Source organism: Canis lupus, chromosome 29, assembly GCF_011100685.1.
Source record: "Canis lupus familiaris isolate Mischka breed German Shepherd chromosome 29, alternate assembly UU_Cfam_GSD_1.0, whole genome shotgun sequence".
In the NCBI taxonomy this organism is placed as follows: domain Eukaryota; kingdom Metazoa; phylum Chordata; class Mammalia; order Carnivora; family Canidae; genus Canis; species Canis lupus.
This window is the reverse complement of record NC_049250.1, coordinates 39565896-39591291: the sequence shown is the minus strand read 5'-3', so window position 1 is coordinate 39591291 and position 25396 is coordinate 39565896. Positions and strand designations below refer to the sequence as shown.

General features: G+C 43.3%; 1 protein-coding gene across 5 annotated transcripts in view; it reads left to right on the top strand.

Moving 5' to 3' along the window:
* CDH17 (cadherin 17) overlaps nucleotides 1–18788 on the top strand; it is a 62542-nt gene extending 43754 nt beyond the window's left edge. For all 5 annotated transcript variants that reach the window (XM_038579764.1, XM_038579768.1, XM_038579765.1 and 2 more), the window contains 6 exons: nucleotides 3578–3822; nucleotides 6629–6759; nucleotides 10848–11087; nucleotides 15472–15588; nucleotides 15724–15837; nucleotides 18206–18788. In XM_038579764.1, coding sequence (XP_038435692.1) covers nucleotides 3578–3822; nucleotides 6629–6759; nucleotides 10848–11087; nucleotides 15472–15588; nucleotides 15724–15837; nucleotides 18206–18306 — 948 coding nt within the window. In that variant the 3' untranslated portion in view covers nucleotides 18307–18788. The remainder of the gene's footprint in view (nucleotides 1–3577; nucleotides 3823–6628; nucleotides 6760–10847; nucleotides 11088–15471; nucleotides 15589–15723; nucleotides 15838–18205) is intronic.
* Nucleotides 18789–25396: the final 6608 nt, after the last annotated feature.

The following is a 25396-nucleotide window of genomic DNA, read 5'->3' as shown; positions in this document are numbered from 1 at the left end:
AGAGTGTTCGGAGCAGGAAGTCTCTTCCTTTGGGTCCTGCCTGGCTTATCAATAATTCTCCTGGGATCCCCTTTTAGAAATCCAGGGTTTCATTTCAGCTTTATTATTTTTTTTTAATGCAAAAGTGGTCCCTTCTCTATCATGCTGGTCTTTTTGAATTCTCAGTGCCGGACCTATTTTTAACTAGCTCAAGCGTCATTTGGAAAAGTAACGCACAGACTTCTTTCTCCCATCACCGGTGAAAATGTTACATGTCCCACGTCTCAACTCCTCTCCCTCGGCACCTTTATCTCTGCTTCCAGGTTGAATCTAACTCACCGAGTTTGACCTTTCAAGCAGTTGCGTGAAAAGGAACTGCGGCCTGAGCATGTTTTTTCAGCTCATTTGATGAATCTGCTTCATCAGACAGGACCCACGACCATCCCAAGAGCCTAGGATAGGTCTCTTGACTTGGCTCTGCAGGCACAGCCCCGTGTTAGGGAGGACGATACACAGGGTTTGATAAGGCTTGTCCTCGATTAAGGTTTGCTGATTATCATTTGCTAATTTAGCATCTTTCATTTCTGATTTTTTTCCCCCTGGAAGATCTGGGTCAGTGCTTTTTCTGGTGTGAAAGTTAAGCACTCTGATCAATGGCAGGCTGCTCCTTTCTCGTTTGCTCTTCCATTCAGTCAGTACGTGTTTAAGGGCCACTGACACCCTCTCCTAACTCGTCTCCCTGTCCGGTGCGGGCACCCTCACATGGCTGCTCCCAGAGTTATTTTCCTAAAACACAAATCTGCCCTTGTCAGTCTTGTGCCTAATGCCTCCCTCTGCTCCTCAAGGATGAAGTTCCAGCTCCTTAGCTGGATGCACAGTCATCTATCTCTACTCTCAGCCTCGTGCATTCTATCTTGATAACACCGGCTGCCTCCCATCTGCAGACCTAGTAGCCTGTTTCTTTACCCCCACCCTTCCCCCCCAACCTCTGGGGGCTCCAGTGATGAGATGGGAAAGCCAGGGAGGTCACTGAGGGCCTCTTTGGTATGAGGATGGGTGAGCACACGGAGAGTGGTGCTGCCTGCCTGAACCTGCACTTGGCTGGACCAGCAAGGAACAAAGAGTGCGTCCTTGGTCCACTTTGCAGGCTTGCTCTGGGGGCTGTTGCTTTTCTGTTCCAACCACCAGGCTTTCTCAGTTTGCTGTCCCTGCCTTCACCCCCTGAGATTAGGAGTGGGTCTCTGAGTGTCAGAAGCTCCAGCTTGCATCCCATCCCCAGGTAGGGAGACCCATCAGACTGCTTGGTGGTGATCAAATGTCATCATGGGGCCATGGCCTGCAGACAGTGGGTGCTTATGTCTGTGAACAACCTCTTTTTTACATCTCATCTGCCTTAAAATTTTTCTTTATCCTTTATATTATATCCTGTTGCTTCTTATTTTCAATCTTGAATGGCCTTGAGTCTTCATACATAATTCTTTCTCTTCCATATGAACAACCTTTCTATCATACTTTCTATTGAACTAGAAATTGGGTTGTGATGTTGTGTGTGTTTGTGTGTGCAAGGAGGAGAGGGGTTTCTGGAGAGTGGGAATTTTCTCCAGAAACTCTTTTGTACTGGGGCCTTCACAGGCCCAGGAAGGACCAAGTCCTTCTCATCTCTCTATGTCTTGACTGACCCACGATCGATACTGTGTGCCAAGGAAGAGAGGGGAAGCAAAGATGAGTACAACACAATTTCTCCTCTCAGAGAGCTTATGCTCAGACTGGGTGACGGGCACTGGGCGGAGGCACTTGATGGGATGAGCGCTGGGTGTTATTCTATATGTTGGCAAATTGAACACCAATAAAAAATAAATTTATTAAAAAAATAAAAAATAAATAAAATAGGTAACCAAACAATGAGAATCCTGCATCAGATACTGAGAGATTATAGAGGACGTCGAGCTTGTCCATTTGAGGATAGCAGGTAGGGACTGGATGTAGAGAGGAGAGCATTGAGCCCACTCCTGACTGAGGGGAAGAACTTTTTCAGATGTTAGGAGATGGCAGGGAAGCTAATGCAATCGTGTGTCAAGCCCTCCATGAGTTTTTCTCTCTGTGAATGGATGTTACCATTTTTATTTAACTGATGAGAAACTGATATAAACTAAAGTTAAAAGACTGATAGTTTCCCACGAGGTCCTGGGTCTTCCAGGCCTGGGAGAGTGAATCAAGTAGGATAGTTTCCATTACCCGCAGCGTACCTTTTGGGTTTTGCTTTGGTTCCTCTCTTTTTGAGGTCCTGGGTACCATCAGGACTGTGACTGTATGCTCTCCTTAGGAAAGAACTCACATGTGTACATAATATAAATATTTAGATTTTGGTTTCTAGGGCTTTACAGATTCCCAGAAGCCTCTTAATCCCAGATGAGAAGCCCAACTGTAGGGGCTAGTCCTCTTCAGCAGGCCTTTCGGATTAGAGTTTCTCTCCCCTTGTAGAATCATGGACTCAGTGCTTTGAGAGAGAGCTTAAAAGTCACATAAGAGCAGTTGCTGAAATGCTGTGTTAAGTCCTTTCTGTCACATGTTGGTTAAGCCTATTCTTGAAAGCTACCAGAGTTGGGAATTTACTATTTTTTTTTGAAACCACCCCTTCTGTCTTGGAGAACCCTGTTAGATTCTTCCTCATACTACACTCAAATCGGTTTCTTGGTTCTTGATTCCTGCCTCTGTCTAGAATGGTCTGGAACAAGAGCAGTTCCTCTATCTTTCAATTTTCTCTGCTAACCTCTCTGTGAGGATAAGTCCTTTATTTTGGGATTTGGATCCTGAGGTCCCTGGGAAATCATTCTCCATACAGTGTAGACATCTCTTTACCATCCTTTCCCCAGCTGTCTTCTGAGAATTTTCTTGAGAGAATCAGTAAGTTTCTACTGAATGAATGAAGTGTCCCAGGGTTACATAAATTTAAGGGATGCTGCATTGATTTCCTCTTCTAGGAGAGGATATATAATACATATAGCATATTAAAAGCTCTGTTGAGGGGATCCCTGGGTGGCGCAGCGGTTTGGCGCCTGCCTTTGGTCCAGGGCGCGATCCTGGTAGACCCGGGATCGAATCCCACATCGGGCTCCCGGTGCATGGAGCCTGCTTCTCCCTCTGCCTGTGCCTCTCTCTCTCTCTCTCTGTGACTATCATAAATAAATAAAAAAAAATTAAAAAAAAAAAAAAAAAAAGCTCTGTTGAGACCTGCAGCAAAGACTTTGGCTCTGTTACCCTGAGAAGTAGATTTTTGCTGACACCAAATTGGGAACTGCTCCTCTATAAGAAAGTATTTATTTATTTATCTATTTCTAGAGAGGGAGAGAGAGTAGAGGCAAGGGGTAGAGGGAGAAGGAGAGAAAGAATCTTAGGCAGGCTCCACACCCAACACGGGGCTCCACCTCACAACCCTGAGATCATGATCTGGGCTGAAATCAAGAGTCAAACGCTTAACTGACTGAACCACCCAGGTGCCCCTGTAAGAACGTTTTAAAGAGACTATTGGGAATGAATCTTTTGAGGGAACTAATCATTCCCCAAATTAATTTTTCCTCTTTTCCCCCTCCCCACACAGCCTCTTGATTTTGAAACAGTAGCCGTACATAATCTTGTGTTCCAAGCGGAAAATCCTGAGCCTCTGGTGCATGGTGTAAATTATAACAGCAGCTCTTCTGCTACATTCAAGCTTATTGTGACCAATGTTAATGAAGCACCCCAATTTACTCAGAACATATACCAAGCAAAAGTCCGAGAAGATGTGGCTATAGGCACTAAAGTAGGCAACGTGACTGCCAAGGATCCGGAAAATCTGGATATAAGGTAAAGGAGAGCAGTGCTGGGCAGGCCCCGCTGTGCTGGGACCATGGCCAGTGGGGAGGGAGAGGGGCTGGGAGGGATAAAGAAGCTGGTCTGACTCCAGGGCTCTCCCTTAAGAAAGCAGCCCGGGGTTGAAGCTGTATCCGGGGTACACGGTGAACTTGACCTTGGTTCCAACTGTTGTCAGTACCCTGGGGACATCAGTGAGAACCCAGGCTCAGTTAAGTGGGAAGCAGGTCAGCTTCCATTCCAGCCCACTCACCACCAGTCCCAACTGGTGAGTTGTGAGAGCCGGTGAGTTCAGGAGTTGGGGTCCAGAGGTGGACTGAAGTTCTTTCTAGACAGAGAGAATGAAGCAAAAGGCCAACTGGACAGACTCACCCACCTGATAGGGTTAAGGGAATCTTCTGGATGTAGAGTGCCTACATTCCCTGGCTCTCCAGACAGCAGGTCTGGGGCGACAAAACTCCTTCTAGAGCCCACCTGTGGAGAGGCTGGTGCTCAGGCTGAAGGGATTAAACAAAATGTGCAAATCTTTCCGTCTTTGCAATTCTCAATCACTTTTATTCCCCAGTGCAGTAAGATCTCCACAGATTTGCCTTAAACATGCACAATGATTATTTACCCAAGATATGTAAGTATGTGTATATAGCCGTATCTGTATCAATATCTATAACTTCTTAAGGTTATATATAGTCAGTAAGCACATAGATGGGCCTTGAGTCCGGATCTCTTGCTTTTATCACATTAGCACTGTTGTCTGAGGCATAGCAAATATTTCAGCATGCCTTAAACCATTGCATGTGGTTTCGTATGACAATTCCTTCAATTTCTCCAAACATTGGAAGGGAGACTTGCGCCCCAGTGAGCCATCCTTCAGGCGCTTGGAATCACCTCTGAGACCTTTTCCTTTGTCAAGTTGCCACCTACTGTTTCACTCTCTGTGTTCCATAAAGACAAACGTTAAGAGAGAAAGAACAGCGGGGGCTACCCTGTGTGGTTGAGCGTAGATGCTACTGTATACATCAGTCACAAGTTATGATAGGGCACAGAATGTTGATCATTACAACCATTCGCTGTTTAACAAATGCTTCTGCCTTCTCCATGAGAATGCTATGAAGAACATCAGTCAAAGGTGAGTGAATAAAAATTTGAGTTTATGGGTGAGGAAAACAAAATCATGTAAGAAAACTCCATGGGAAAAAAAAAAGAAAACTCCATGGATCAAGGAAAATGTGTAACATAAATACTACTAAATTGGAATCAGGAAGATGAGGAGGAAGACAGAGAAGGAGAGCGTCCTATAAGAAGACAAGTAAAAAGAGCGCTTCAAGAATAAGAAATAATAAATCAATAGTTCTGGTGCTAGTAGTATGTCGGGTAAGAAGTAAGGATGAATGGAAAGTTTTTGGTCTGAGTTCATTCTTTTTCTTTCAGCTCTGCAAGCTCATGATCTGTTGGCACTCAGTGGTCTTTTAAAAAAGTAGATCAGATCATGGGACTCCTCTGAAAACCCTCCAAAGAGTTCCCATCCTACTCAGAATGAGACCCCAAGGACAGGATCTCTTCTTCATCACCCGTACAGCCAGCCTGCAGGGCTTGGCATATGAGAGCATACTACTATCATGAAAAAATTTAATTTGATGAACATATTCTGACTTTTTTAGTCATTCTCTTGCTTCTAGACATGTAGGTTGTTTCCAGTATATATATATTCTTATTAAATAAGATACTTTGAATATATGTATGAATGTCATGCTTTTCTAACTTCAATTAAATTGTTTTTATCCGGGGAAGATTTCCAGAGGTGGTATTCGTTGGTCTGAAGATGTGGACATCCTTATGGCCACGTTGTGCTGCTTCCCAAAGGGCCGCACCTGTTGTGGTTCTAGGCTTGTCTCGGATTCATTGCTCACACACCTACCAATGAGTTCCGTTGAAAACACACATGTGGCTGGATCACCTTCCTGCTTAGCAGCATTGTCCTGTCCACTGCCCATTGCTTCTGGTGCTCTGACTCTTTCCACCTCCCTGGCTTCATCTTTTGCCATCCACTGCTTCCCACGTTGATCCCACAGGGCTGGCGTGCCCGACTGCCCCACACCCCCAGGCTCTTCCCGGGCCTTTCTGCATCAGCTCATGCAACTGCTTCTGCTTGAAGCATCCTTTTTCTTGCCTTAGTTAGACATCTCCTGCTTCACAAAGACTTCTCTTGGACACCCCAGGGCCCCTCTCATGGTATTTACCACAGTTTATTGGGATGATCTCTTTCTGTGTCCATCTCTGTCACGGAGAGCCCCATCTTTTTTTTTCCCTTTCCTGTAATCTCCTCTCTTGTTCTACTGCTTAATATTTGCTAAGCACTCAATAGGTGTTTGTAGAATGAGCAATTCACGGTGCCACCAGCGGGTCGGAGTATCCACCCCCTCACCTAACATCCCCACCCCTGGGGGTTCAAGTTTTCTTAGAGGGAGTGGTCCGCTTATCAGTTTTAAAAGATGCTTCCAGGTGGTGTTAATGGGAATCCTTTGATTTCCAGAAAAGTCTAACCTTTTTCCTCTGGAGTTTGCGACTATACCTTCCCTAATGAAACGAATCTAACTCCAACTCTGTAAGGGTGAGCAAATCCTTTTGAAGATAGATGGTATGCAAGTAAAGCATTACTAATACTAAATAATGATCCCTTAAATATATGGCGAGTGATACGCAAGGGATAAGGCTGATGTCAACAGCACAACGATCTTAAACTGTCTTCACGCTTTCACACAGAGTAATGTGAGTTTTCTTTTGCTCTTTTCACTTTCTGAAGTTATTCCCTGAAAAACAACAAGAGAGGTTGGCTTAAAATTGACCCCGTCACTGGCGAGATCTTTACCATGGCTCCGATGGACAGGGAAGCCGAAAGTGTGTATCGGGTGCAAGTGGTGGCAACTGAAGTAGGTGAGGAAAAAAAAGGAACATATTATTAGGGGATGCATCGATGGAGACGGGAGGGAAGGTGAGGTGGGTGGGAAACTTTACGGGGTCCAATTGTCATAATACCTAATAGCAGGAGGATGATAAGAGTACGACAGTGGAGGGAGGTGCTCATACCTCCCTGGTTTTGTGCAGGGTGGGACCCACTGGCGCCTCTCAGGTGGGGGCACACCTGCAGGCCGGCTGGGCTGGGGGGTGCTGCTGCTGCTCACTCTTGTTTCCCCGTAGGTGCTACGGCTTCTGGGAAGGTTCCTTGTCCCCACTGAACTACCTCCCCTTCCTCCAAAGTGGTTGTGGGTTTCTCCTGAGAGCAGGGCCAAACCACGGCCCTGTTGACCCAGACCCTTACTTGCTCCTTCAGCCTTAAATTGCAATGGCTCGGGTCTGATCCAGAAAACATTTTATACCATGTTCTCAACTTACGCCAGAATCACTTGGGAGCTTGTTCAGTAAGATACGAGGAGTTCATCTCTGGAGATTCTGATTCACAAGGTTTGGGTGTCCCCCCCGCCCATCTCCCCCAGCCCGGGTGTCTCAGTTTTGCTGAAACTGGGTGAGCTTTTGAAAGGAAAGATTTCTTTTATAGACAAGCCAAGATGTTTGAATCATCCTGTATAATCTTTGCATCCCATTTAATCTGGTTGTGATGATATATATCCCCACACCGACTTTGAAGGTGGAGTTCCAGGGAACTTAAAAAATTAAAATAAACATACACTGATAGGAATAGTATGCTTACCAGTGATAAAGCTGGCATTTCCAACATTACGTTTCTTTGCGTTTAAATGAAAATTTCCAACTTAGCGTAGAAATTCTGTTGCTCTTATGCCAGTTGAAGCCTCTAATTAAACAGTAAATGTATCTGCCTGGTTTACCAAAAAATGAGAACGGAACAAATTAGGACTACATGAATACGTTCTCAACCAAAAAAATGAACTTCCAAATGGGAGGCCCAAGATTGGGAGGACTGGGGACCATTCCAATGCATGGGAATCATCAAAATAGTCCCTGCATGCGAAAGGATTAAGAAAAACAAAAGTGCCCCAGTCGAGTTAAGCCAATGAGGGTAGAAATGCCGAAGTGTGTCCCCAATTTGGAACAATTGTGCCCAAGTGGATACGCCTTGTCTCCCTTGCTTGTCTCCAGAGGAGCACATTCCACTATCACACTGTATACATTGAACTCTTGACTTAAAAGCTTGGGATAATCAGTAGGCAGATCCTGGCTGAGCCTTCGTGCCGCTTGGGATGTGTCCCAGGGACCTCTCACGTTTTTGAAGTTCCATGAAGTTCCATGAATCAAAACCAGGATTCGAAGTCCTGTGCCTTTTGTCAGCTCTGAAATGATGCAGATGGATGGAACGACTTCGAGAGCACATGCCTGTTCCTCCTCTGGTTGTGTGGGGTCAGGGCCCTAGCAGACAGTTGAAAAGCAAAGCGAGAAGACCAGGTTCACTGGATTTGAAGCAAGATGGGATGGGACACTGTGGAACTGGTACCTGTGACTGATGTCGGGGAGGGTGAGAGGAGTCAGTGTTTGCATTGCGTTGGCAGCCCCGATTTTAGCACCTAGTATAATAACTTAGTCCTCATACAACACTGTGGGTAGGTGCTGTTATTGACCAGATTTTATGGACGAGGAAATCAAGGCACTGAGAAGTTAAGCAACTTGCTCAGAATCACACGGCTTCCGAATATGAAGGGTACAGACTCCACAGCTTTCACTGCTCCACCGGAGTAAATGATGCTTGTGAAGCCCTTTGTTATTTTCAACGAACACCACATGTGGGAGCCTCACAGAGTCACGTGTTTCACAGTGGAAGAAATGAGGTGTAGGACACTTAACCAACATGCCTAGGTCAGTGTTGAGGAGAAGTTGTGGGCTCTAGAGTCAGACTTCCTGGGGTGGAAGCCTCTCTACTGCTGTGTGACCTTGAACAAGCCACCCGGCTTCTCTGAACATCAGTCTTGTCACCAGTAGACACAGATCAGAGTTGTTTTGAGGTAATGGACACCCAAAGCAATTTGCACATTCAGTGCAATCCCGATCAAAATAACACCAGCATTTTTCACAAAATTGGAACAAACAATCCCCAAATCTGTATGGAACCAGGATAGACTGTAAATGGCCAAAGGAATGTTGAGAAGGAAAAACAAACCTGCAGGCATCACAATCCCAGATTTCAAGCTGTATTATAAAGCTGTGATCATCCAGACAGTATGGTCCTGGCACATAGGTCAATGGAACAGAACAGAGAACCCAGAAATGGGCCCTCAACTCTGTGATCAACTCATCTTCGACAAAGCAGGAAAGACTATCCACTGGAAAAAACACAGTCTCTTTAATAAATAGTGTTGGGAAAATTGGACAGCCACGTGCAGAAGAATGAATCTTCTCACCAGCAACTTCTTACCAGACACATCATTGGAGGCAAGGAAAACAAAAGCAAAAATGAACTCATGGGACTTCATCAAGATAAAAGCTTCTGCACGACAAAGGAAACAATAAACAAAACTAAAAGGCAACGTACGGAATGGGAGAAGATAGTTGCAAATGACATATCAGATAAAGGGCTAAGATCCAGAATCTTTGAGGAACTCATCAAAATCAATTGCAATTGCCCTACTAGGTATTTTTTTTTAAGATTTTATTTATTTATTCATGAGACACACACACACACAGAGAGAGAGAGAGAGAGAGGCAGAGGGAGAAGTAGGCTCCATGCAGGGAGCCCGATGTGGGACTCAATCCCAGGACTCCAGGATCACACCCTGAGCAGCAGGCAGGTGCTAAGCCGCTGAGCCACCCAGGGATCCCCGCCGTACTAGGTGTTTATCCAAAGGATACACAAGCGCTGATTCAAAGGAATGCATGCACCCAAAAAATAAATAACCCAATTAAGAAATGGGCAGAAGACATGAACAGACATTCTTCCAAAGAAGACATACACTGGCCAACAGACACATGAGAAGATGCTCCACGTCACTCATCATCAGGGAAATACAGCTCAAAACCACAATGAGATGTCACCTCACACCTGTCAGAATGGCTACACTTAACAACACAGGAGACAGGTGTTGGCAAAGATGCTGAGAAAGGGGAATCTTTCTGCAGGGTCAGTGGGGTTGCAAACTGGTGCAGCCACTCTGGAAAACAGTATGGAAGGTCCTCGAAAAGTTAAGAATAGAACTTTTCTACAACCCAGCAATTGTACTACTGGGTCTTTACCCAAAGGACATGAAAATGCTGATTCAGAGGGACACATGCGCCCTGATGTTTATAGCAGCGCTATCAGCAGTAGCCAAATTATGGAAAGGGCCCGGATGTCCACCACAGAAGAATGAATAAAGAAGATGAGGTGTGTACATATATATACAATGGAATATTCCTCAGCCATCAGAAGGAGTGAAATCTTGCCATTTGCAACGAGGTGGATGGAACTAGAGGGTATTATGCTAAATGAAATAAGTCAGTCAGAGACGCATGAGACTTCACTCATATGTGGAATTTTAGAAGCAAAACACGTGAACATAGAGGAAGGGAGAGAAAAACAGAATAAGATAAAAACAGAGAGGGAGGTAAACCATCAGAGACTCTTAACTATAGGAAGCAAACTGAGGGTTGCTGGAGGAGACGTGGTGGGGATGGGCTAGATGGGTGATGGGTATGAAGAAGGGCCCTTGTTGGGATGAGCACTGGGTGTTAGACGTAAGTGATAGATCACTAGATTCTACTCCTGAAACCAATACTACACCATATGTTAACTAACTTGAATTTAAATTTAAAAAAATTAGTGTGTAAATCTTAATTATTATTGTTATCACTAAGACTTTTTAACCAGGAAGTGAAAACAAGTCTGATTCTAAAAGCTTATTATCTTTCTACTACCTTATGTGTCTGTGTATATATATAAATATTTATTTTGTGTGTGTTTGTGTATATATATATATATATATATATATTTTTTTTTTTTTAAGACAAGGAAGTATCTATTTCACGTTAAGAGGAAAATGAGAACGCTGATACCATGTTTCAATCCCTCACTTCCTTAGGTGGCTCCTCCCTGAGCTCCGTAGCCACTTTCCACCTGGCCCTGTCCGATGTGAACGATAACCCCCCTCGGCTAGCCACGGACCACCCACACTTGTTTCTGTGCCACCCCCTCCAAGCACCTGGAAGTGTCATTTTCGAGGCCACTGATGATGATCAGCAGTTTTTTCGGGGTCCACGGTTTACATTTTCTCTTGGCAGCAAAGTCTTAGAAAATGACTGGGAAGTTAAGCGAATCAACGGTGAGTTGTCAAAAAACAAAAACAAAAACAAAAAACTGTGAGTTGTCCAAGGACATAGAACAAACCCTGGCCGATGAGAGGTTACAGTGAGATTTTATGGGCCGTGGTGTGCTCGCAGCATCAACGCAGGGCTCCCGGGCTGCAGGCAGGAAGTTCGTGCTTTGAAAACTTGTAGAGAAGAGCTCTTCAGAGGGGAGAAAGCCCTGGGCTTTGGAGGGAGGAAAGATGACCACACGGCATCCCCCTTAGTACACGTCAGACAATTGGATAATCGAACAATGTAGACAGCATTTGCAAAATTTCCAATGGTAGCTGAGAAATGGATTTCATAATGTTTTTTTTTTAAAAAAAAACAAGCCCCATTAAAATACAACTGTCATACAATAGACAGCAGATATTTAAAGTGTACAATTTTATAAAGATTGATAAATGTAGGCATCATTGAAGCCATCAGCACAAGAGGGACAAGAACAGTTTCAGTGGCCTCCAAGATTTCTCACACTCCAGTTGCAAATCCCGTTTGTCACCCCACCCTGCCCATCCTCCGTCCCCCATCCCCAGGTAACCACCGATCTGCCTCCTGTCCCTATAGATCAGTTTGCATTTTCAAGAGTCCTATCTAAATACAGTAATACAGTGTGTACCCTTCTTTGTCTGGCTACTTTCACCTAGCATATTTATTTTGGGGTTTATCCACGTTTTTGTGCATCTCAATACCTCATTCCTGGTTATTACCGAGGAGTATTCCGTGATCAGCCGCTCTGACGGTCTGTTAGCTTTTCACATACTGATTGTCGTGTAGGTCGCTTCCAGTTTTTGCTGTTACAAGTAAGACTGCTATGAGCATTTGTGAGCAAGACTTTTGCTTTCGTTTTTCTTGATTGAATACCTAGCAGTGGAATGGCTGGATCCAATGGTAGCCACGTGGTTAACTTTTTAAGAAAATGGCAAACTGTCTTCCAGGTCGTGACATTTTACATTCCCACTGGCGCATGAGAGGCCTAGTTGCTCAACATGCTCCCCATCTCTTGTTACACTTAGTCTTTTTTTTTTTTTTAATTTTAGCCATTCTAGTGGGAGTGCAGTGGCATTTCATTATGGTTTTGATTTATGTTTCCCCTAAAGACTACCGGTGTTGAGCATCTTTCCATGTGCTTATTTGCCATCCGTGTGACTTCAATGGTGAAGTGTCTGATCAACTTCTGTGTCCATCTGAAAAATCTGGCTACTGGCTTTCACTGTTGACTCCTAGCATTCTTTCTATAGTCTAGGTACAAATTCTTTGTCAGGTATGTTTACAGAAATTTTGTCATAGACCATGGCTTCCATTTTCATTTTGTAACATTGTCTTTTGAAGAACGAATTGAAAGGTTTTTGATGGCGTCTGGTTTATCAATTTTTAGAATTTTTGTAATTTGTGACTTTTTTTGTTGTGATATTTAAGAAATTTTTGCCAAACCCAAGGTTGCTAAAATTTTCTAATTCCCCCCCAACAAAGGTTTTATGTTTTAGCTTTTACATTTAGCTCCATGATCCATTCTCAAGTTAATTTTTTAAAAAAAGTTTACTTATTTATTGTTTTTAGAAAGAGAGAGAGAGAGCATGCAGTGGGAGGGGCCGAGAGAGAGGGAGAGAGGGAATCTCAAGCAGACTCCCCTCTGAGTGTGGAGCCTGCTGTGGGATTGGATCTCACGACCCTGAGATGGTGACCTGAGTGGAAATCAAGAGCTGATGCTTAACCGACTGAGCCACCCAGGTGCCCCTCAAGTTAAGTTTTGCATGTAGTATGTGGTTGAGGTCAAGTTTCATCATATTTAATAAGACCATTTAATTGTTCTGACACTATACAGTGGAAATATCCTTTTCACATTGAATTGTCTTGGCAGCTTTGTCAAAGATCAAGTGACCACATGTATATGGATCCATTTCTAGACTTTTCCATCTCATTCATCTGCCTACCTTTATAGACTTTTACACTGTTTTGATGACTGTTGCACTAGAATAAAACTTAAAATCAGGTAATGTAATTTTCCCAACTGTGTTCTTTTTCAAGATTTTTTTTTCATCTATTCTAGGTCTTTTGCATTCTATCTAAATTTTAGACTGTAGCTTATCCATTTGTACCAAAAAAGTCTATGGGGATTGTGATTTGGGATCATATGAATCTCTACCTGCATTTGGGAAAGAATTGACATCTTAACCAAAAAATGGAATCTTGTAAACCATGAAGATGATATATATCCATTTATTTAGGTCTTCCTTAATTTCTCTGAGCAGTGTTTTAATTTTCAGGGTGTAGTTTTTGCAGATTTTCCCCTAAGCATCTTATATATTTGATGCTATTTTAAGTGGTATTTAAAAATTTAATCTTTAAGTAATTCCAGGATAAGGGAATATAATTGATGGTTTTTGTGTATCGATCTTATATCCTATGACACTGCTGACCTCACTTTGCTGTGCTCTCTCTTCCTTTTTTAATGACTCCATAGATTTTCTCCATGGGCAATCCTGTTGTCTGTGAATAGTATCACTTTAATATCTTTTCCAAACTGGATGCCTTTTATTTCTTTATCTTGTTTTATTACTGGCTGAAACTATCAGTAGAGTGTTGAATGAAAGTAGTGTCCCTAATATGGGGGGAAAGCATTCAGTCTTCGACCATTAAGTATGAAGTTTGCTCTAGGTTTTTGTACATGTCCTTTATCAGATCGAGGCATTTATCTTCTATTGCTAACTTGCAGAGAGGCGTTTGTTTCTTTTTGCTAACTAGGGACGGATACCAAAATTCTCACATGCCTTTTTTGCAATGCTTAGTTGGTGGTGAAATATTAATATTCTTATATATTGTTGAATTTGCTTTGCTAAAATTTTAAGGATTTCTCCATCTACATTCTTGAGCCTATTGGTTTATATTTTTCTTTTCCTTTTAATGGCTTTGTCTGGTTTTGGTATCAGAGTAATGCTGGCCTCATAATCTGAGTTAGGAAGTATTCTATTTCTTCAATTATCTGAAAAGCTTTGTGTAAAATTGTTTTTTATTTCTCTCTTAAAGTTTGGTAGAATTCACCAGTGAAGCCATCTGGACCCAGAGCTGTCTTTATAGGAAGTTTTAATTAAAAATTTAATTTATTTAGTAGATACAGGGCTATTTAAGTTATAGATTTCTTGTTGATTGAACTTGTTAGTTTGTATCTTTTAAATAATTTGTCTATTTCATTTGATTTGTCTAATTTATTGGCACAGTTATTTACCTTATTATTTTATTATTCTCTTAATATCTACAGAATATGTAGTGATATCATCACCTCATTCTGATATTGAAAAATTATCTCTTTTTCCCTGATCAGCCTGGCTAGAGGTTATTAATTTTGATATTCTCAAAGAACCAGCTTTTATTTCATAGACTTTTCTCAATTTTTTGGTTTTGTGTTTCAAAGCTCAGTTCTTTATTATTTCCCTCATTCTTCTTATGTTGTATTTAATTTGTTCTTCTTGTTCCATTTTTATTAAGGTGGAAGTTGAGGCAATTAATTTGGAAATTTTTGGTTTGTTAGCACAGACATTTGGTGCAATAAATTTCTCTCTCGGTGTCATGTTGGTTTGATGTGTGTTTTCATTTTCATTCAGTTCCAAATACTTTCTAATTTCCCTTTACATTTCTCCTGTGACCCATGGGTTATTTTGAAGTGTATTATATAGTGCCCAAGTATATGGGGATTTCCCACCGCTTTCTGATTATTGATTTCTAACTTAATTTCGTAGTGACCAGAGAGCATTTGACTGGAATACTTTTAAATTTGTGGGGACTTTGGTCTCTCAGTACTTTAAAGATATTTTTTCTACCGTGTTCCGGATTGCGTTGTTCTTTGTTCCCTTAAATGTAACATATTTTTCCCCTTTTGGATGCTTTTAAGATATTTTTTTCCAATAGTTTTAAGCATTTTGATTATTATGTGCCTTAATGTAGTTTTGTTTGCTTTTCTTTTTCCTGGGCTTTACTAATCTTCTGGGATCTGAGGATTTAGAGTTTTCATCAAATTTGGAAAAACAATTAGCAATTATTTCTTCAAATAGTTTTTCTCTTTCTGATTCGGTATTAATTCAGTTTAACTTTATAAAACATAGCTATAGGGAATAATGATTACCAGCTATATTCAGTAGTGTTCATTCTACAGAGAAATCACCATCAGGAAATCTCAGGATGCTTTGGCATCCTCTTTGACACTATGGAAGGTACATGAAGAGTGGTGATGCTTTGGAAAGTTTAACTCATAATCATTTCTTGGTCAACCTTAGTATATACTAAGACGAGCCTTATTCTTACTGATATATGGTTCTGAGGTTGTGTTTTCATGTCATTCATTTTTTTCCCCTATCCTGACAGGATCTCATGCCAAACTCTCCACCAAGCACACGAACTTTGAGGAGAGAGTTTACAGCGTCCCAATCCACATCAGTGATGGCGGTGAACCAGAATTGAAGGGAACAGTCTCGTTACCAGGTAGGTATTTTCCCACAGGCAACTTGGAATATGTCTGTCACCATAGGTAGTTTGAGAGAATTCTTGTCTTTGATAAGGAATTCTGCAACGGTTTTCTTGAAAATATATTTTACCGAATACGGTTCTGCTTTTCAGTTACTTTCTGCAAGTGTGTGGAAGGAAGTTGTTTCCGGCCAGCCGGTCACCAGTCGGGGATGCCCACTGTGGGCATGGCAGTTGGTATACTTCTGACCACCTTTTTGGTTATTGGTGAGTATAATTTCTCAGATTCGAGGGTTCCCGCTCTGGACCTTTGAAACCCTTACCTCAGGATCTCTCTTCAGGGCTGGGCTGGTGGCTGCTCGCTGGCAACTCCGCAATAGCCAGGAAGATAGATCATTAGCAAACTATCTCTCCTAGTTGAGAGCTGCTGCCTTCGTACCAGCCTTTACTTACCGTTGCCTTGTTGGTTAGTTGGGAAATATAACACAAGAGGCTTTAAAGCATACATTGTTATACTTTGGGCCTAGTTACCAAGGTTTTGTGATGAAGGAGAAAGAAGTGCAGTAGCTGTGCCCTGCTACGTGCCGGGCACTATGCTCGATATGGGAACACAGTGATGGGCAAGACACACAGATCCCGCACTCACGGAGCTTACAGGGTAGTCTACCATCGTTGGAACAGGGACAATCAGTCTTCCGGTGGAGATGCTCATACACCTGGAACGTTGCTGAACTTTCCTTTGCATATTTTCATGACTCTAGACTCTGATTCTTTATTACCCCAGAACAATTTGATCTTATCACAGGCCTTATAGTGCCTTCACCCCTGACCAGGCTACACAGCAGAGTCCCCACGTGTAGCCATCTTCTTTTTTGTGGAAAGCTCAGTGCTTGCTGTGGTAATTGTCTTCTTTCAACTGCTGTCCTCACCATAAGTTAAATATTAAAGATAGATCCTTCATCAAGTCAGATCCACCTGACTAAGGGGTTTACACCACCTCACGTCCTTTCTCTTTGACAAGGAGGGCTGGGATTCTTCTAAGAATTCTTAATTGTTCTCTTGGCATTTGGTCTTTTCGGCCATGACTCAGTCTGTCACACTGGACTCTGATTCACAGGTCTAAAAGGGATCTCATTTCCTTATACCACTCCTTCCAAATTCCTCATTATCACAACAGAAAAGGACCTTTGTCACATAGCCATTACCCATCTTCACATGTGCACGGAGATCTCTTTTCTCCCTGACCACTTGCTGGTACACACCTTTTATACTAACTGAGTTGTCCTATTGAGTTTTCACTCACTTACCAACCTCCCTTCTGCCTCTTTGCCTTTTCTCACTCTATTCGCCCTCCCATCTTGAAAGGATTTTTGAATTTATGCACCAAATAGCAGTTTTCTTCCATGGCCATTTAATCCCACAATTTTGCCACACGATAAAAATTGGGTAAATTTGGTGATATCTAGATAGAAGTAACAGAATCTTATAGTTTTATACCCTTACTTTTTTCAAAATAAGGTTGAGATTCATGCAAGATGAGAGAAAGAGATAGAGAGAGACAGAGAAAGAGCAAGATCGGGGGGGAGGGGCAGACAAAGAGGAAGAAGCAGACTCCTTGCTGAGCCAGGAGCCTGATGTGGAGCTCAATGTGTAGCTTGATGTTGGACTCGATCCCAGGACCTGGATATTATGACCTGAGCCAAAAACAGATGCTTAACCATTTGAGCCATCCAGGCACCCATTGGGGCAAGATTCTTTTTCTTTTTTTAAACATTTTTATTTATTCATGAGAGAGAGAGAGAGAGAGAGAGAGAGAGAGGCAGAGACACAGGCAGAGGGAGAAGCAGGTTCCATGCCGGGAGCCCGATGTGGGATTCGATTCCCGTCTCCAGGATGACGCCCTGGGCTGAAGGCGGCGCTAAACTGCTGGGCCACCCGGGCTGCTTAATCAGTCTTTGAGCATCCGATCTTTTTTGCCACGAATCCTCCCATAAATTACAGCCAGATCGATTTCCTTAAAACAACTCCCTTTTTCCACATCGGTCTTTGGTTTATAGTACACAATTAGAGCTAAAACGCACAAGGTAATTTTGCAGGAGTTCAGAGATAAGAGAAACCAGAAAGGTTAGGGAGTCTACTAGAGCTAGAGCCATGAGGAAGGCACCAAAGGAAATGTGGTATCTGGTGTGGACACATCTAAACTTTAGGTAGGTGAACAGGTCAGAGGACAGCTTTCTAGTTGTTCTGATCTGGCTATTTCCTCTAGAGAAGAGGAAGGACTGGAATAGACATTTATTGAATACGTCCAAATGTCAGGAACTCTATCAGATGCTTACACATTTAGTCTTCAGCATGCATTATGTCCTATATTCCTTGGTAAAGACCCAGCCACCAGCTTAGATATGGTTTGGGACTTGACACACACTTACCAACAACAAGATAAATGATAAGCTTACGAATCCAAGAAAGCCAATGCCTAGAATCCCTTATTCACCAGGACAACAAAACTTTGTTGAACCACAAAAAGAAATGAAGTCACATGAGTCATTTTTTCCTACCAGAATACTGCTTTATAAACGAATGTGATAATACATTATAAGATTCCATCTCCCTGACCCTGAGTTTTCTCTTTTAGGTATAATTTTAGCAGTTGTGTTTATTCGAATAAAGAAGAATGAAGGCAAAGATAATGTCGAAATTGCTCAGGCATGTGAAGCCCAGCCTCTGAGAAACTGAATTTGAAAAGGAATGCTTGAGTTTATGTACCAAGTGCTATTTCAGTAACGCAACCATTTAATCCCATAATTTTACTTTTTTATCCAACATGTACCATGATTTTTTACAGATATACCCTCTTGCCCTTTAATATTTTATTACTTTGATATTTTTTTGTGTTATAGACATAGAGACATTTTCATTTTCCCATGACTCTTTCCCCTCTGCAAAAGCTTTAGCTATTTATCCAAAACAAAAAATGTGTGTGTTTTTCCCCTCTAGGGAAAGATGGGCTTATGAAATATTCTGTTCATTTTCTCTTTATCAAGATATATCAGTCATCTACCACAGAGCTTCCTGGATGCCATTTATAATAACTCTGATTCCATCCTGTGTCTCCTTCCTCATGTCTCATTTGGTATTGCACTAATTTTAAAACATGTGTTGGAGAAAAGAACACAATGAAGTTTCAGGAAAAAAATAAAATAGAAGCCTGTCCCTTAGTGTGAACAGAAACTCTTTTGTGCTATTAGCCTTCTTCAGCTCATGGTGGCTCATATTGCTCTTCATTTGAGAGTCTTCCACTTGGGAATGGCACAAGCCTACTGCAGGCCACACAGGCCCACTTTCATCAATCTTGGTGCAGAAACCACCCACTGAGCAGGTTCTACCTACCATGAGTATGTTCTGCACATGTTTTCCTTGTGTATTTTTTTAATTTAAATTCAATTAGCCAACATATCATCAGTTTCAGATGTAGTGTTCAGTAATTAATCAGTTGCTAATACTACCCAGTGCTCATCACCCAGTGCCCTCCTTAATGTCCATCACTCAATTACCCCATCCCCCCACCTACCTCCCCTTCAGCAAACCTTCATTTTGTCTCCCAGAGTTAAGAGTCTCTCATGGTTTGTCTCCCTCTCTGATTTCTTCCCATTCAATTTTTCCCTCCCTTCCCTTATGGTCCTCTGTACTATTATGTTCCACATATGAGTAAAACTATATGACCATTGTCTTTCTCCGATTGACTTATTTCACTTTCTGTATATTTAACAGTGAAAGAAAATAATGCATGAAAGAAGTAGTGACAAAAATCAAGAATAAGTGTTGCCTGTGGTTTAAGGTTTCTTGGGGTCTTCGACTCTGCTTCCTGGTTCTTTGCATTTGTTGACCAAAGATATGGGTAACAATAGTTACTTACCATTGGTCAGAATTACATCCCATGTAGAACTGGTCTGTAAGGCGGAGTCTGCAATGAAATAAAATTTCACTGCTTTCAGGACCATGGGTTGGGCTCAAGACAGATATTTTAAATAAGAGAACCTTAGACATTTGGAAGCATTTTTAAATCTGGAGCTATTGTCTGTCTCATGCTTTGAGCTTTAAAAACATTTGGCATCACAAAACTTCCCAGAATTTTCAAGAATTTTCTAGAAAAGAACTTGTACCTGAAAAAGTACTCTTACCATGGCAGCTGAAGCAGGCCATGGTATTCTGTTTTTCTTTTTTTTTTCTTTTTTTTTGGTATTCTGTTTTTCATAAATAATCCTTTTTGTGGACTTCCATTATATTTTTTACAGGCGAAAAAGTAAAACAAAAGAAAATGTACAAACTCTAAGACCTCAGTATTGTTTTCTTGTCTAATATCTTGTGCTTCAGACTCTTTTTCCTATTTTTTTACATGAGGCTCATTGAGAGTCTCATAATGGGTAAGGTTCTCCCTGTCTCACTGTACATTAAAAGACAAAATAAAACAAAATCCAAGAGCACCAAAAGCAAATTTATTTCACAAATTATACCTCAACCTAAAGCATAGTCTTTTTCAGTATCTTCTATAGATATTTTACTTGTGTGGTTCTTTTTTTAAGATTTTTAAAAAGATTTTATTTATTTGAGAGAGAGAGAGAGAGAGAGAGCACGAGCAGAGGGGAGGAGCAGAGGAAGAGGGAGAAACAGACTTTCTGCTGAACAGGGAGCCCAGTGCAGGGCTTGATCAATCCCAGGACCCTGAGATCATGACCTGAGCCAAAGGCAGATGCCCAACCGACTGAGCCACCCAGATTCCCCAAGATTTATTTATTTGAGAGAGAGAGAGAGAGAGAGAGAGCACATGCATGGGAGAGGAGGCAGGAGAAGAGGGAGAGAGAGAATCCCAAGTTGAATCCCCACTGAGCATGGAGCCCAACACAGGGCTTTATCTCATGACCTTGAGTTCATGACCTGAACTGAAGCCAGGAGTTGACTGAGCCATCCTCCACACCCCTACTTGTGTGTTTTTGAGCAAGAGTGACTATGATGTGACATTTAGGTCACATAAAACTGTATCACTGCTTACCCTGCTTACCCTGCTTAGTTTTGAGTTAGTTCTATTATCATTATTGAAAGATGAAAGCAGTTCCAAGGCAAAGCTGCTGAGGTGGGTTCAAGGGTCTATCCTGCTTCAATTCAGTATTGTTCTCTCTGGACCAACTTATACCACCCAGTAATAAATAGACTGATCACACAAAACCTCTCATCTAAAATCATTGATTAATTAATATCCTACTTTTCTTGCTGTTTTTTGTTTGTTGTTTCCCCCTGGGGTGAACCCCTGCTCTCAACTTTCTCTTCCTTCCACATCTGGAACCTACCCATTCTTAAGATCTTAAAGACCACTTTAAATACTGGTCCGTCTGGGAAACCATCTCTGATTTCCTACAGGAGACCAGGCCATTACCTCATCTAACCTGCCATGCTGTGGTGAAAAAAATTGGCCAGAATCCATTTCCTTTTCTGGTTAGAGTAGTTCTATTTCCACTGGGAAACATTTCCTCCACCCCTCACCTACCTGTATAGTTTGGGTAGAGCCAATCCCCTGAGTTTCCTTCCCAGCTTTAGAGATAGGCACTTTATCTCACTAAGACTTCTAGAATTCTAGTTGAAACTCTCAAAAAATAGCTCTCTTTAAATGGAATTTGCTAACCCAGTAGGAAGTAAGCGTAGAGCATTCTGAGCGCCACAAAAGGTGAGCCTGCCCCTGAATGAGGACCGCAGAGAGTCAAGAGATAAGAGGAGAAAATTTGAAAGATGTTGAATACCAGGATTCAACTGTGTTTGAAGGCAATCTTGCCCTGAACTTTTCTATCCTGTGAGCCAGTACATTCCTTTTTTTTTTTTTTTTTTTAAATACCTAAACCTCAATGGATTTCTGGCCCTTGCAAGAAGAAGAGTGGTATTTGAACTTTGCATATGGTCCCTCTCATGTTCTGCAATTAGAGCCCATATGAGCTCTGCAACTAGTCTGGGACTTCTCAGAATCCTTTCAACACCACTATGACAAGTCTTGGCTCATAGTGGCTCCTCCATAGTTTTTTGAAAAATGCATAAGTAAAATAGTTGATTTATTTTGGTCGCTTATGCTATTGTCACTCAAGTGCCACCTATTTGACAAAATTGGAATGAATTCATTCTTTGTGTTCACTTACTGTATCCTCAAAGACACCACCGTTGTTCCCCTATATACAAATCCCGATGCTCCATGCAGATGTCCTCAGAGCTGGCTGGTCTGTGAATTAAAAAACCCCTGAGAATCTCTGCATGGTTAAGAAATAGCTGTGAGACTGAGGGTCTCAGCGGTGGAGATGGGAGGAATGGGTAGCAACTTTTGTAAGCAGCTCTGTAGAATGTCTCAGAGATTTCTGGGAAGCAGTAAATTAAGAGCAGAGATCTCTGGGTGTTGCTTCACGGTCTAAACAACCCACAGGCAGGAAGCTGAGATGACCTCTGATGTATCTAATGCAAGAAGGAACCGATGCACTTCCAGGATTCTGTGCAATGCTATATACATCATGGGATCTTATTAAACTCGGAATCTTAAAAGTTATCCAAAAAGATACAATATCTTACAATTCAACTTTTAAAAAATCTGCTGAATTGTGTTTAGGTATACAATTCACTTGCACTAAGTAAATCCACATGGTTGTGCCACCATCACCAACATCCATCTCCAGGACATTTTCATCCTCCCAAATGAAATTCTATCCATGGAACAATAACTCCCCACTCCCTTCCTCCCTGTGAGCTGTTGGTAGCCACTATTCTAACTTTCTGTCTCTGAATTTGATTATTCTAGGGGCCTCATATAAATGGAATCCTACCATGTTTGTCCATAATATCAATATTTTAAAATAGTAACCGGGAAAAAAAAGAAAATAGAATTCGAACCTAGAAGTTATCTCAGGAGGAGACTATCTCAAAACTAATGCTATTTTTTTATTTTGCTTGTATTCATATGTGTCACACACATTGTATACACTTAAATATACATTTTGCACACATGTGAAGATATCCATACAATTGATCATGGATATGTTTGCTCCCCAAACACCACACTCCCTGGCATCACTCTTAAATTTCTCCTTGGAAAAGCCTGTCTTATTCTGGCTGAGTCCCGAGGAGTGTGGCCAGGTGTTGGATGACCAGCTGCCTACTAGAGGGGTTCTCAGTGGGTGCAGGTTAAAATCACCTGGGGCAGTTTTACAAAAATACTCACTCTGTGGCTAAAATTAGTAAGTTAGGAAACGACAGATGTTGGTGAGGATGTGGGGAAATGGGAGCCCTCGTACACTGTTGGTGGGAATGCAAGCTGGGGCAGCCACGCTGGAAAACAGTATGGAGGTTCCTTGAAAAGTTAAAAATAGAACTGCCCTACGACCCAGCAATTGCACTACTAGGTATTCACCCAACAGTTACAAACATAGTAACCCGAAGGGGCACCTGCACCCCAATGTTTATAGTAGCAAAGTCCACAGTAGCCAAACTATGGAAAGAATCCAAATGTCCATCGACAGATGAATGGGTGAAGAAGATGTGTGTATACGATGGAATATTACTCAGTCATCAAAATTTAAAATATTGCCATTTGCAACGACATGGATGGAACTGGAGGGTATTATACTAAGTGAAATCAGTCAAAGACAATTATCATATGATCTGACTCATATGTGGAATTTAAGAAACAAAGCAGAGGATCATGGGGGAAGGGAGGAAAAAATATAATAAGATGAAAACTGAGAGACTCTTAACTATAGAAAACAGACTGAGGGTTGCTAGAGGAGAGGGGGTAGGAATAAGTGGGTGATGGGCATGAAGGAGGCCACGTGAGATGAGCACTGGGTGCTCTATGCAACGGATGGATCACTGAACTCTACCTCTGAAGCTAGTAATACACTATATATATTGATTAATTGAATTTAAATTAAAAAATATCATTCTAGGGCCCCATTCCCAAATTAATTAGCATCTCTGGGCAGAGAGGACTCTAACTTTTGCATTAAAAAAAATATATATCTCTGAGTGAATCTTAATGTGTGACCCCAGCTGAGAGCCCTTATTCCAGACAATCCCCAGGGGCACAGTCAGTACCAGGGTCCTCCTTCAGAACCTTGGCTCCCCACTGCTTTCAACATTCTGGGCACCTTGAATCCTAACCGGCTCTGCTGAGACCCTCCCCAAGCGCAAACACGGACCCTGACCCAGAGCTCAGGGAGGAGGGGGTTCCGGTGCTGGCGGGAGGGCCGGTCCTTGGCCCACAGGCCCTTCAACTAAGAACAGCCCGGTGGGTCCAGACCCGGGCCGCTCCGCCGTCACACGGGCCCGAGCAGGCCGGAGCTGGGCAAGGAGCGCCAATGCCGCGCTTTCACCACGGATTCATCTCTCAGGAGTTACTCCTAAAAGGCGCGTCTGCATGAAGTGACCCTCTGGCGTCTGTGCTTGGGAAGTCGGCGACTTAGAGAGTATCATCGACCATGTGAGAAAACAAAGAACATTTCTTTTTCTTTGCTTTCCATTTTCCTGGTTTTCTGTTTTTGCCCACGCGTGGTGCAGGCTCCATTTGACATTTGACCACGGTGTCCCGAGTGCCCGCTAGTCCTCTGTAAGCCACTGGGCTCTGAAGGAGGCTCGGAGGCCTCTGTAGACCCCTGTGACGGGGAAGGGCCACCCCGTCCCTGGGGCCCCGTGAGCTACCCGTGGACGCGCCCTGGGCCTCTCTGGGCAGGAGCCGAAGCCTCCTGGTCGCCGCGGTCCTCGTCGGGGAGACAGACGGACGCACAAGGGAAGGAGGCGCAGGCCGTGGGGGCAATGCTCACCTCAGTGAGAGACAGCACGTTCAGGTTTCCCATCACAACCGCGGGGCTGACGTGGGATGGAGGGTGGGACGAGCTCCGCTGGGAAGTGGGGGTGCACCTGGGAGGTGGGGTGAAAATGGGCGGTTGTTCACCTGGCGCGTTAGGGGCTCCTGAATCAAGCAGAGGGAGGAGACAAGATCCATTCCCGGGAACAGCGTCTAAGACTGGGCCTGTCGGGCTTGTGGCCGAGGACAGATCCCAAGGACAGGATTTCTGGTGGCCCTGCTCAGACACCACCCAGGGGAGGCGTGGCCTGGCTGGCGGAGGACACAAAGAGCCAGGGAGATACTCTCTAGGGTCCCAGGCCCACTGCAGGCCCCGAGGAGCGAGGGTTGGCAGAGGCTCCCCCCTCAGTTTTGCCTTGGACGGTGGGGTCCCAGCCTTCCTGGGACCTCTAAGCGGGGATGGGCTCTCAGCAGATGCGGCCTGTGCATGCTCCTGGAATCCCAGCCCAGGCCGTGCCCCCGGGGGGGGGGGTGTGCAGGGAAGCCCCAAGGGGTGCATGTCGGAGAGCTGTTGAGTAAGGGAAGGAAGGAGGGAAGGTGGGCGGAATGTCAGGGTCCTGCTCTGGGAGGCCTGAGAGTCTGGGGCCCATGTCGAGCCCCAGAGTGATGCTGTTTGTCTGTCGGAGCCCAGGCTGGCCCGGGAAGCCCTGCTGTCCCGGCCGCTGCTGGGGGTGTGATCTCGGGGGGGTGGGGGGTCCAGGTTGGGGCCCCGGAGCCTCTCAACGGCAGAGCGGAGCCCATCAAGGTTGGTTTGCTCTTTGGCTAGTTCACGTATTGGTCACATATTTACGGGGCCCCCCAGTCTGGCCGATTATGGAGCCGAGCACGAGGAACACCAAGGGCAGTAGCCAACCTTCCTCCAGCGTTAGAATGGGCCAGGCGCTCTTCTAGATGCCTTAGCCAAGTGTTACGGCACCGAGTCCTTGCAGCTGCCGGGTG